This window comes from Maylandia zebra, linkage group LG13 (assembly GCF_041146795.1).
Source record: "Maylandia zebra isolate NMK-2024a linkage group LG13, Mzebra_GT3a, whole genome shotgun sequence".
Classification (NCBI taxonomy): Eukaryota; Metazoa; Chordata; class Actinopteri; order Cichliformes; family Cichlidae; genus Maylandia; species Maylandia zebra.
Window position 1 is genome coordinate 18,671,781 of NC_135179.1, and position 13,885 is coordinate 18,685,665.

At 38.7% G+C, this 13,885-nt stretch overlaps 1 protein-coding gene across 4 annotated transcripts in view; it reads left to right on the forward strand.

Moving 5' to 3' along the window:
• Positions 1-13,885, forward strand: part of LOC101466351 (ligand-dependent corepressor) — a 25,336-nt gene extending 11,451 nt beyond the window's left edge. For 2 of the 4 annotated variants that reach the window (XM_004555822.3, XM_004555823.3), the window contains exon 7: positions 7,520-13,885. In XM_004555822.3, the coding sequence (XP_004555879.2) occupies positions 7,520-12,089 (4,570 nt within the window). In that variant the 3' untranslated portion in view covers positions 12,090-13,885. Of the gene's footprint in view, positions 1-1,331; positions 7,479-7,519 lie in introns of those variants that run through there. The other 2 variants (XR_013101378.1, XM_004555824.4) reach the window with 2 other exon arrangements.

Genomic DNA, 13,885 nt, shown 5'->3' on the forward strand with positions numbered 1-13,885 from the left:
CAGCAGCAGTTTGTTACGTAGTGAGTAAATGCGGTTTAGAAGTAATTTACTAGCTTGACTTTTCTTGGTTTTCTTTAATTAATTTCTGGCAAGATACAGGCAGGCCTTATGGTAAATGTAGTTTACTACATGACTCGAAGCATTGCTGATATTCTTGCGTCTATATACAGCGATAAACCACTGTAGCAGATTGCATAATGCGTAAACCCACATGAAACTGTTTTGGTTTTTTTTTTTGTTTGTTTATTTGTGTTTTTCAGAATAAAAGATAATGCGGACTGAATGTTATAGGTTATACTAAACAGTATTTATAGGGGAAAGTCCCACTGATGAACTAAAGAAGAATTTCAGGGACTTAATTCTTTCTGTCAAGTAAAATGAGAATGATTGATCAGTAATTTAAATATTTAATAATTATCTATGGCATTGCCCAAGCACCTATAACATGAGTTGTTTTAATATTGTACATGAACTTGATACATATTCTTGGATGTGGCTTACTCTATCTTCCATTTAAGATGTACAAATTGTGAAACTCCAAATCAAAGGACCCCACCCCCGCTCTTTTTGTTTTGTTTTTGCACCCCAGCAGTGTCAGGCTGTGGAAACTGCTGAGAGCTCTGCAACTGATTTCTTTTTTTGGGGGGTGGGGAACAATATAACTTGATTAATTGAATAATTAAGAATAATAATTTGCAGTTGTTTTGTTTTTTGCAACCTAGAGCTTGAGTTTGATAGATTGCAAGAACCCTTTGCTGGCTTACTCTTTTATTGCTGTGCTTGTTCAGTGGTAACGTCACGCATAAACTGTCAAGAGTTTTTGGTGCATTAGTTACTTTGTATGTCATAGATCTTGCGCCCTGCATCTACATCTACATCTACATCAGACTCCCTTACTGCAGTTACAAATAGTCCATTCTCCTGGGCAAGCTTTTTGAGCCACAGAAATGCCAAGTCTTCAGTGTATTTTACTAAATGCATCTTCTTTGTTTTTTATTTTCATTGTTTCTTTGCCCTTTCTTTTTTCTTTTTTCCCTTATGTTTTATGAAAAAATAAAAAAACAACAGCTATTACATCAAGCATATTTAAAAAAAAAAAAAAAAAAAAAGTTTAACTTGAGTCTTTTTGGGGTTTTGTTTTTTGTTTTTTGTTTTTGTTTTTCAAAAGCCATACACACATTCACAAAGTTGTTCGAGTGATGTTACCAAAGCAAGGTCATATAATAAAGGAGTGGCCAACATCCTCCCCTCCCCACCCCATCCTCCCTTAGTAAAGAGAAAAGGGCACTGTGCAAGCTCTGCTTACACCCAATTTCCTTCCATCCAATCAGGCGATCCTTGAGAGCGGACGGGCATGTCGGGCTGTTTATGAGGAGCCTACAGGATGGGAGGAGGAGGGAGAATTTCGGCCACTCCACCTGTTATAAGCCTTCTTCGTCTCTTGCATACTCACTGCGCATCAAAGAGGAACCCGATCTGGAAAGCGACCCAGAGTCACCCCTCAGCCATAACCAAAGCTGCAGCCCCAATGACGTTTTCAGAAATGCTTCCGGTTCCTGGAATTCCAAAACTCATTTGGGAGCCCTGCTGAAGCTCAAAACCAGAAATGAAGCTAGTGAGCACCTTAAAGATATACCAAGGTTGTTGGAAGCTGCTGGACTTTTGACAAAGTCACTTGCCTGTGAGAAAGGAAACCTCCAGCAGGCCTGCAGAGACCAAAGCCTTTCTCTGTCTCATTCACCGTCCTTTGACCTAAAGATTCCCCAGGTCCGAGTTTTGGCTACAGGAATAGATTCGTCATGGGACTCCGTGTCCACTGACTATTCAGGTTCACTTTATGAGAATGGCCTGGGTAAGAAGCTTTGTTCCATTCTACCCAGGCAGATCCAGAAAACCACCACCAGCAGCAACAGAGGTTTAAATAGCTCAGGTTCGGAGAAGGAATACTGGAGTTTTACCTCTGACTGCCAAGCTTTGGGGGGGAACTATCCAATGGATTCAGAGTCAGACCTAAGTAACAAGCAGCCTAGGAAGAAACGAGGGCGATATCGACAGTACAACACAGACCTGCTAGAAGAGGCCATTGTGGTGGTGATGGGTGGGAAAATGAGTGTTTCTAAAGCACAATCGATTTATGGCATCCCGCACAGCACCCTGGAATACAAAGTTAAAGAACGTCTGGGGACCTTAAAAAATCCTCCGAAAAAGAAAATGAAGCTGATAAGCCAGGTGGAAGAACCCAGCGTTTCACTGTCCCCCAAACAAAAGGATCTCCAAAATTCCCAGCACAGTCTTTATGACAAAAAAGAGAGTGCTTCTGAAGAGAATGGGACTGATTTTCGTGACGGCAGCCTCTTATCAAACGAGTGACGCATCCATAACATACTAACTGCGGTGTCCTTTTTAATCATTGTGTTTGCCAGACCGTGGCAATACCCGTCTTTATTGCATCTCTAATAGTTCTATTTATTATTAACTTATTTAATTTTTATCACTAAATTTAGCACTTATTACATTAAAAATGTTTGCATAGGGCGTAAACACACAAGTGTCTCCCAGTAGTGTATGTTGTGGCTTGGAGGGCATGCTTTTTATTTTAGAATTATTGAAATACAATAGCATGCTGGTAATTAAGTTTTAGTTATTGATTCAAATTAAGCTTTAAAAATTCACTCCTTGCTCTGTTCTTTACAGAGCCAAACTGAAGCTTGTACAAGGATGTGGCGCCCCATAGTGTTCTCTCTTAATATTGGTCATGTTCAAATGAAATAGTTCCAAGTATGCAGAGCCTGTAGTTTGGGTGAAAACATATGAAGTAAATTAATGCATGGAATGACTAAAAGTCTCAAAGTTTACAGATATCGTTGGAAACAGACAGCGGGAAGTATGGCCGCATACTAACCTATTATTTATATAAATGTATAAGATATGGAATATAGCATAATGTCATTCTGGACTTTATCTGCCTTTTAAAACATCCTAATTTCGCTCATCCTCACAAGCACAGTGGTTTTTTTCCACTACTTCTACTTAGTTCTGTACATTTAACTCTGCCATATGGTTGGCAATAGTTTCCATTGCCTTCTACACACTCAGGTTATGTTTAAAATAATGCATTACTACACACACATCTAGACAAACAGTTATACCTCAGCTACATACCTCAGCTAAATCATTCCCGAAGAAATCACCTGTAATAGAAAAGGATTGAATACCCAAATAAACCTTAATGGTAACATTCAGGATGTCATACTGATGAGTGTGTGTCCTTCTCTCGTCTTAACAACCTTATTTTCAGTAATCTATAGTATTTCAGTGCTAGTGTAAGCCTGCAGAGCATTACATTTCTATGTGATTTTTTTTTTCAATGTTTTGGGGGGTTTTTTGGTTGGTTTTTTCCTCTTTCTTCAAACTTCAGGTATTCTATCGTGAGATGTGATACAAACCTTTCTGCTATCTTTTGTCATAAAAATACTGCATACCTATAATATACACATACACCCATGAGAGATAATAAAATAATATTTTTTTCTGTCATTCTATAGTGAGGATCATAACTGTAACTTGTTAACAGTTGTAAACAATCCAGATTGGCTAATGTGGTTACAACCATGCCTCAGTCCATGCTTACCCTGTTTTCAAGTTGCCATGGCAAAAATTCAATGAAAAAATACATTGATTGGCTGTATTCATTAATTGAATGTAAAATGGTAGGTTAGGCTTTTTTTCTTGTTACCGTTATGGCTTCTGTGAATAGATTGTGCATTTGCACATGAGTGCACACATACTGGGATGTGTGGGGTTTTTTTTTTTTTTTTTTTTTTCCCCAATTGATTAGATGATAGTGTACCAAAAATGTGTTTATATTTGGACAACAACAAAACTACAACCACCAGCAATTTTCCTTTCTTGAAACTGACTATGTAGGGTAGCGGGTTGACAGTAGAAGCAGCTGTTAGCTGCTTCACTAAAATTCACGATGATGCCATTTCATTAAAAATAACAAATACTTAAAGTGCTGTTACCATGCGGAAAGGGCTGCATTTAAAAACCTCTACAGAATGCCTTTTTCATGTTGCTATTTTCATTGAATTTTTGCCTGGTTTTTGACCCAGCCTTGCCCATTAGTTTGATCAGGACACCTCCTTGTGCATTATTGATTACAGCTCAGGATGCTAAACATTATGGGCTCATGACCCATTATTTCTGTCAGGTTTCCATACAGGTCTAGCAAGGTTTGGTAATGAGTCTTTGTTTGTTTTTTGTTTTTAAAGATTTACTGGGTTTTAATCATATTTGCTGTCATATTACAGAAACTTACACTACACAGATGTAGTTCAGGGCCTTGCACATTTGTATTTATACCACTGTAACAACTCTACTGTAACTATAATTATAATATAGTAATCCTCTGTTTATTCTCCACCTTTAGCTATTATTTAATAAGTGTTTTTATGGTTCAAGGATATTAACCCCAGATTTAAAAAACAAACATGTAATACATCTGAATCGCTTACCATGGTTTACAACATAATACCCAGTAGTTGCTTCAATTACAGATGTACATATACAACTAAATCTAATCACTGATTTGATTTCAGTAATAAAATTATTTTTGCACTGACAATCCTCAGGCATTGCTGAAATATAAAACTTTATTGTCTAATGCATTTAAGTTGATATACTAAAGTCATAAAAGCGCTTTTGGGTTTATTGATCATTTATTGATTGCTCCTTACATTCTGTTGTAGCAAATCCAGTGGTTGACTACCTCATCTGGAAAGCCGATATCACCACTATCACTGTTCTCAAAGCTGTTTTATGTAGCAATCTCATGCACACAACACTATACTGTAAATTTCTTTGTGTAAAGGCAAATGATTTAAAGCAGAGTGGTAATCATATTGATATAAGTATAAAAGTTAAACTATATATAAATATTTCTGTCTATACTTTTTTTTGGGCATGGAACAGTTTAGGGAACTTATTCTGGTCGTGACATGATACATTTCCTCTGCGTTGAAGGAACTATGTTGCTAAAATGGGTTAGAACCTACTTCTTCTTAGATACCTTCCAAATTTTATTATATTGTCGATTTAGTATTTATTAAGCTTTTTTTTTTTATTAAAATGTAACGTTAACACTTAAATTGAGAATGTAAACAGCTTTAATTAAACTCAATGCTTCTTAAAATAATAATAAGCCTGTGTGTATATATCTTAAAAAGTTTATCTAACTGTTATAAGAGATAGCTGCGGAGCAAGACTGTACTAATTTATTATGGGCAAAGTTTTGCATGTGAGGACTGAAGTCGCTCTACAAGCTTAAATGTTGAGACTCTTCAGCTGATTGCGGAGTATCCTTATCCATACAAATATGTACAGATCTTGTACATTTTATGTCACTTTAATAGCATATAAATGGGTGTATTTTTGCATGATTGGACTAAATCATATTTGTCATTTGGGGATTTTGTTCTGTATAGTGAAGTTTATCTTTTGGGGTTGTTTTATTGAATACAAACAATGGGGTGTTGGTGTGTTTAATGTCAAGTAATCACTGTAAGAAGTAGATTCTCTTTGAGCCTAAAATATTTCTTGACCAGTTAAAAATCTGGTCAGTGGTTAAGGATGTTATAAATGCCCTTGTATAGCAGATCGTAATTTTGAGATTATTTATCCTCCTATTGTATACAGTGTGTAAACTTTGTGAATGAGTTTACTCATCCACAATTTTCTGCTTGTGAAATATTGTGAGCTGGTATGTAATTTGGTTTGCTTGTGCTTGTTAGATTGACTACTTGAAGAAAAAGTACTTGGTTTTGTAGCAATGATCAGAGAAACGGAGTGGAAAAACCCTCAGGGATGAAACTCTCACCAGTAGTTATTCAGGTACTCCACTTTACTGCTTAGGCTTTTCAGGGAGGGATGTGAAGTTGACGAGCTTAGCAAAAAAATCATCAGGTTCTAGTTGGTTATTTTTATTTAATCTCTAAAATGTATTTTTAAAGCTCTAAAATTTACTTTTGAGATATTTGACATGCTGTACAAATAGCTTCATGGTTAGAGCCAAAAATCCTGCAGTACAGCTTTCCATCTTTGACTACTACACTACACAATGAATATCAGGGATTCAAGAATAAGCCCAGAAACGTCCTAATAGTCTTTCTGCTTGCTGAACATTCATTACAGCCTTCACACCCTCATTTTAGAGAGTATACAATAAACTTTTGTGATATAAAGCTGAAATTCATTAAAAAAAACAAAGTCACCATTATGTTGTCTTGCTCATGCTTGTAGTGCAGTTTACTGCTAGTATATAATAACCGGTTTGATCCATGAAATTTCACTTTGTTCCTTTTTATGTAGCTTCTAACACAGAGGACAGGCATAGCAAACCTGATTTGTTATGCAGCCTTAGCTTGCTGTGGCAATAGTTGTTCCAACTTGAACAAAAGACATGAAAAATTCATGTTTGTGATGTCAAAATGAAAAAATGTTGTCCAGTGTTGCTTGGCAATGTAGTATTAGCTAAAGTTGTGTGTAAATATGATTTATAGTTTATTTTCAGACAAAATATAATTTAGCACAACTTCATTTATTTCTGACTTGTTGATCTTTTACTTGGCAGAATCTGCTGCTCCCACAAAACTGTTGGTCTTTTTTTTGTTGCTCAGCATAGCTTTGTAGCATATCACCTCATGAATGCAGAATGCAATGTTTTCTTGTTTAAAGACCCAAAGTGCAGCTTCTGAAAGATCTTTTTTTTTTTTGTTAAGCAAAGAAAACAACTTTTCATAGTCGCAGATATATTTTTGGCATAATGTTATGATTTAAAGGCTCTTAATGTAGTAAGGAATCGGGATTTTGTAATAGATCTATTACATAAATGTAACTTAGAAATAAAGAGCGATACTCGTTTGGCACAATTATTAATTTTTTGATTTGCATTGGCATAAATAAAATTTTGGTATTAGAGTAACGTGTTTTTTTAATGTCTTTAGTTATGTTTGATTTTTCTTTCATTGGTTTGTTTTATATTGTGAAAGGTAACTTGAGCATTTGTCATTTAAAACAAAACAAAACTTGACATATAAACTTGACAAGTCTGATATATTTGATTTTTGCCCCTAATGTAGTTGGTATTATAACTAATATGTTTTCGACATGGTTTAACCAAATGGGCTACCATTACTTAATGTCTTGTGCATGTATGATTTTTTTTTTCTTAATGTAAAATATAAAAAACTAAAAAAATAATGGCTGTAATTGGTCAAGTTCACTGGACAAATGATTTGCTTCTAAACAGTATCACTTATTCTTCTAATAAATAAATATGAATTAAAAAAAATATAAACGTGTATATTATTTCACACAAACATAAATCTGCTTCCAGGTTTTTTTAACTACTAAAGATGAAAACTCACTTATCTGCAGAGCTCGTATCAGTCAAAAAAATGAACCAGTGTTGTCTAAGATTGATGGAGAATTTAATGTTTCCTTCTTCTTTTCCTCCCAGTGAGTCTCCAGACCGCCATCTCGCAAAGGCTAAAGACCTGCAGTCCACCTCCACTCTGGAACAGTTCATGGCCAAGCTCTGCCCCCACCATCAGAGACAGATAGTAGATGCCATAGGTTTTCTACAGACGGAGATCAAAGCACTTGCATCCTCCAGTACACATAAAGCCTCTAACTGTACCTCTGGTGTCAAGGGAACTTCTTGTTCCACTGCAAAATCCAGTGCAGTGACTCCTGAGAAGTCACACCCCGAGATAAGATTTCCCAGTGAAGTCACTTCCAAGCCAGAAGTCCCAGGCAGTTGTGCAATGAAAAATGTTCCAGAAAATGCTGTGCCGCTGAAATCGTCTATAACCCCTAGCACTGTTTCGGATCTTCGCAGCCCTGGGTCAGGGAGTAACCAGGCTTTGGTGACCCCCATTACTCATCCAGTAGATGCAGAGAACCGTCATGGTGATCATGCACCTCTTAAGATCAAAATTATGACCTCTAATGATGCTGCTGGTAAGAAGCTGTGTGTGCTCAGTCCCACTGTTTCTACTCACTCTGACACTTTGGAGGAGAGACAGAACTCTGATTCATCCACCAGAACAGAGACTCAGACTGCCAGACTGAGCTCTTCTGTAAAAAGACATAATCAGGGTAGCCACACACATGAAGCTAGGCAGAGGGTAACTATTGGACACCCCAAAGATACACCAGCAAAACTGTTTCCCGTCAACAGTTCTTCAGACTCTGTGCGGACGGCCAGGAAGACCATCAGGTCGTCCTCTGATCATTGGACCAAGGACTCTCCATCTAAAGGAATAGTTGACCCTGATCTTGGCCACTGTGACATTGTTTTTATTGACAAATCAATTACAGAGTGTGTTAAGGAGCCGCGGCACAGCATGGTACCACGTCGAAATGCCAGAAAAAGCACCAGAGGACATTTGTGGTTGGGGCCAGATGAAATCTGGGAGTTAAAAACTGTTCGTACTTTGGCTGGAAAGGGTAACTGTCCTAATCCAATGCCAAAGCTCACACCATTGGTCACTCCAAAGCAAATACTTTCAAAGCCTGAAGGTGTGCCACCTGTGGATATGCCTTTTGTTGGATCATGCACGGAGAAAATAAATCAACAAATGCCTACACAGGAGACAGATGATAGTGTGATACCAGGCACAGAGGATATCATAGAGGTAGCAGCCAGTAGAGTAGATATTATAGTTGAAACTAGTCAGACAGATCAGTGTCAGAACAAGGGACAGTCTAGTCCTTCATCTCCATTAAGGACCCCAACAGAGAGCCAAGAAACCGTTAAAGACACAGAAGTAGAACAGGATGCAGTTGCAGATGTAGGGATGACTACAGGAAGTGATGAAAGTGTTGATCACGCTACAAATGAAGCAATAAAAGAAACTGACCCAGAGCCTCAAGAGGAAATGCATGAAAGTACAGAGGAAACAGTGGCAGAAACAGCCCTTGAGCCATTAGAGAAAAATACCATAGAAGAACCAGAGTCCCAGATTTCATCAGATGAACTGCACAGTAGTGAACCCGTTCCCCAGCAGAATAGCATCACATTGAATAAAGTTGACGAAGGTAAAAAGGAAATAATGCCAGATGAGCAACCTCAGGAACTTCAGCTAGAGACACGAATACACAATGAGAACTGCGAAGGGACAGATAGCGCTAATACCACAGTTTCAGTAGAGGAGATGATGACGAAAGAGACAGAAATCGAAACACCTGAAGTAGTTGAAAGTGTTACGCCTTTAGAGACAGAAAATGATAATGATAGTGACTATGATGTATCCTCAAAGTCACTTGACACACTCTTGAAGGAGTTGCCACCTTGGCGTAGGAAAAAAGGTAGCAAACCTCCAGTATCAAAGCTGCTGAAGCAGACAGAAGTGGTGATAGTGGGTCATGTTAATGGAAGACCCGTATCTGCCTCTGACAGGAAATTGCGTCGTAGACCAGGTAACGCCACATCACCTTGTAAAGCTGCAGCAAAATCGAGTCAGAATACATCCAACAATAGTTTTGAGGTAACTATTGTCTCTACCGCTAATGAAAAGAATATGAAGAAGCCGTTACCTGACACACGCATACCTAAAGACTCAATTGAGACTGCTGTCATTGAGCAGGTGACAGAACCCCCCCCTGACACACAGTCAAGCCCAAATTCAAAGCCTAAACAAATCCAGAAACAAAAGAAAGTCCTAAAAGATGATCAGCCTACCGATGATCCTCAAAACCCTGAGCCCAAACGTCAGCTTAGATCTGCAAACCAGAAGCCACCTGAAACTCCAGCATCGAATTCTATTTCAAATCCTGCCACTCCCATTTCATCTCCAGAAGCACCCCCTGAGCAGCTTCTTTCCCTCCCTCTTCCTTGTCCACTTGCTGTTCCTGCATCTCCTCTAAACGAGTCCTGTGATCCTCCAACCTCTGAACTGTCTCAACCAAACACAGTAACTGAAACTGTGGAATTAAACACTGAAAATACTGAACCAGTAGAAACTCCATCTGAAGAAATGGAGACGAATGTTGAAGAGCAAAGACTGCAGGCCAGACAGAAACTAAGATCTGCCAAGGTTGTAGCAGATGACAGTAAGAAAGTGCAACTTAGCGGTGAGGTATCAAGTCCCGTAAAGGCCGAATTGCAAACACAGATTATGCCATTAAGAAGTAAACGGGTTCTTCAAAAGAACACAGAAGCAAGCAATGTTGCCGTGCAGCCAAATGTAGCAGCTTTAGAAGACGGGTCAGTAGAAGATAATGATTCATCTGTAACAGAAAGAAGAATGCCATTAAGGAGTGATGAGACCAGTAAGGGTGAAATAGCCTTGCAGTCTGTTACTCAGTTGCCACAAGTGGACAACAAAAAATTAGCACTAAGATCACAAAGACTGATCCCTGTCCCCTCTACTAGTGCTTATATTGTAGCCCCAAGACAAAACGATGTAGCTTCTCCTGTCAGAATAATGCCAGAAAGAATAACTAAAGCTCAGGTGAGGTCCCCCTCTGGGTCTGTTGCATCCGTGTCCCACAGTTCACACGGCCCTATCATTACTCCTAGGCATGAGCCCCCAAAACAAACGACTAACAAATTCTTTGAGACTTTGACTGCAGAAGAAAGCCAACAGCTAATTACAAATCTGAATATTAAATATGATAAAATGCAAAAAGGTTGGGTGCAAATGGATAAGGAGGGTCAGCCAGCAGCAAAATACAAAAACAAAGCAGACCGGCAGGCAGCTATATGGAAAAGTAAGCGCAGGGCACGAAAACCAAAATCTGCAGAGCATCAGAAATACTCGCCAGTCCAAATGCTTTTTATGAAAGGTTTTAATCTCTCCAACATTTGTCGCTGGTTCCTTGAATCAACGGAAACAAAATCTCTTGTCATCGTGAAGAAGGTGACCACACGTCTTCCGTCAGAAAGTCAGCTGTGCTTCCACAACTCGTCAAGTGCGGCAGGGACGTCTCAGGGTGTATTTCCAAGCGTACAGGCAGAGCGCTTAAAGAAGCATTTGAAAAAGTTTGCCATTGCCTCTCCTGTAAAGAGCAACCCCAGGAGTCAGAAGCTGATTGCTAGAGCACTGGAGCAAGAAGCAAATGCAGTCAAAGGGAAAGAGAGAGGAGATCTCTCCAGTAGTTCTCAGAATTTGACAAAGTACTCCTCTGCCAAAGCTTCTGCTCAGATAAGTGAATCCCAGAAATCCTCTGGAAAATCAAAGAATCCAGCTAGCGCAAGGATCCTGAGGAAATATTCTAATATTAGAGAGAAGATGCAGGTTCAGCAAACTACTAGTAGACTGAAAAAGGCATCCAAAATATTAAAAACCAGCAAGATTAAAAGACTTGCCACCACAAAGTCGTCCTCCAAGTCAAATCTGAAGCAGTCTCTTAAGGCACAAAAATCCGCATTACCTGTCAGCAAACGAATGAAAGAGTCATCGGCGAAAATGGAGAGGCGAAAAATATTGGCTAACAAAAAATCAAAGCAAACTGTAAAATATAAAGCTGTGAGGGCTCAGAGCAGTGGTAGAGCTTCAAGAGATACAAGTAAAAAGGAGTTGCCTAAGAGATGTTCTCAGAGACTTGGGTCTCCTAAAATAGCCGAACATAACCCTGTCGACACACCTAAAGGCAAAGCGGACAACAAAAGGCACACTGAAGCAAGTTCTGCAAAAATCCAGTCGAAGGAGTCGTCACAGAGTACACCTACTGAGATCAAAGATGCAGAGAATGCTGCTGAAACCCCACAGCAGAGCACGGATGTCAAGGTGCCAACCTCACCTGACCAGGTGCTAACAAGATCCCAGAGAAAAATGGAGGCTGCTCTCCCTCCGAGCGGGAGCCCCAGTCATGTTTCAAAGAGGGCCACGAAGTCCTCGACAACACAGCATGCATCTCCCAGATCAGTTAGGAAAACTGATGAACCTACACTGACGAGAAGCGGAGCTTTAAAGTCTCCGGTAAAAAGAAGTCCACGCAGTGCAACAAAACTGGCAACCAAGAGGGCTCTGAAGCTTGCAGACACCCCAGCGAAGCGCACAAGGACATCACTCTCAAAATAAGATTGAGACAGAGAGATCATCTTTATTTAGAAGATTTGCCTCTTTATTATCTTTTATCTGGAATATACTCCGAAGGACCAAACCCAGTCTATTTTGTGTACTCACCAAACTCTTCAGAGAATACCTTTTGCAGTAGGTAAATGTGAAGAAGAAACACATTTGGAAATTTGTTTATCAGTCAGTGTGAAAATGCAAATGTGACGTATTGTTCAGATTTCTGTTTGTTTTTAGGACTGAACACCAGTCCAGCGTGATGTCTGGCAGTTGTAGCCGTTTGGCTTCATGTTTCAGCGCTCTTGACACGGCTGGAGATGACAACAGCCTAACAAATGTTTTCAGAGTTAGGAGAACAAGCATCAAACTGGGATGCATAAGAATTTGTTCACAGTCCTTTTGTTCCCTTTTTTTCCCCCTTTGCTGTTTTTGTATATAATTATCGTTTTAGATGATAGCATGCACTGCGTTTAAGCTTCCTATGTAAGTTGGCAGTTTGTATCTCCAGCCTGTGTTCAAATCACAACAGCGTGAATATGTGACTGCTGTGACCAGGTGCCTTATTTATGAAGTGTAATGTAATAGAATGTGTTGCTAAATGTGAAATCTCCTGTCCTCTGCTTGTAACAGCTTTCAGTTCCCAGAGAGGCAGTCAGCATTAATTTGCTACACACAGTGTGTGCAAACTGTTTCCGTTCCGCACAGTATGTGCCTCACACTTCATCTGCAAATTCTCACGTTGATTTAGGCGTTCAGATTTTCGTACTCATCTTCCACCTGAGATTTATTTTGTGCCCATTTTCCCACAGCATTAACATAAAATTATTCTTATTATAGTTGTATTAGATGTTGAGATCTGAATTGTTAAGAGACATGCGTGTTATATATGTGTCATGACAAAAGTTTGTAGCTTTTTTTTTTTTTTTTATGTTTTTTGAGGTTTCGTCACTATGTACCTCCACGGTCACTTTTGACAATTGCACCCAGTGTTACCTGCACATTCTGGTGACTTTTGAGTATTTTACCTGCGTCTGCATGTGGTTATTCTTGTTAATGCTTAGACCGTTTCACAATGCAGCCATGAAACCTCCCATTAATATTTATGCCCCTAAATCCCGTTTGAGAGTTAACTAAAAGCTGTAAACTATGGGAGATGATTTGGGAATTCTAGCTTATTCGTCAAAATTCCTCCAAACAAAGGCCTGAACAGTTTGTGTATTTATTGGTAAGTATGTATGAAACGGTAACGGACCGTTGCATTAATCGTGTTTCGCAAGCTGGATCTAAAATATTTGGGGTTGCTTTAGTCCCTTTCTGAGTTGTGCATCCAGGTGTTTGGCAGTTTTACTTTTTATGGTCTCTTTTTTTCCATTTCTTTGTTTTATTTTCACTGACAGTTAGATGTTCTCATAATGTGACGTTTGTTTACTTCCGTCATAGTAACTTACATTAGTGTATTGTCAAAGGAAAAAATACCATTTTAGCACAGTTTTATTATTATAATAATGATTATGATCATTTTCTTTAAGAGGATAAATCATCTGTAAATGCAAAACAGGTCTACCATGTTTTTATTGTTATTTAAGAACTCCATTTAGGCTAATGGATTTAGCAAATGTAAAACAGCCCACCAAATACCAGACTTGAACATGTTTATTCTTTACAGTTGCTATTTAAAGATTTTCATTTTGTATATTAGAAAGAAATACCTGCTTTATTTGTGGTAATCCCAAGAATGATACATCTTTATGTTAAGAACTTTGTATTTTTGCTGGAGTTGATATAAAGATGTTTGAATTTTA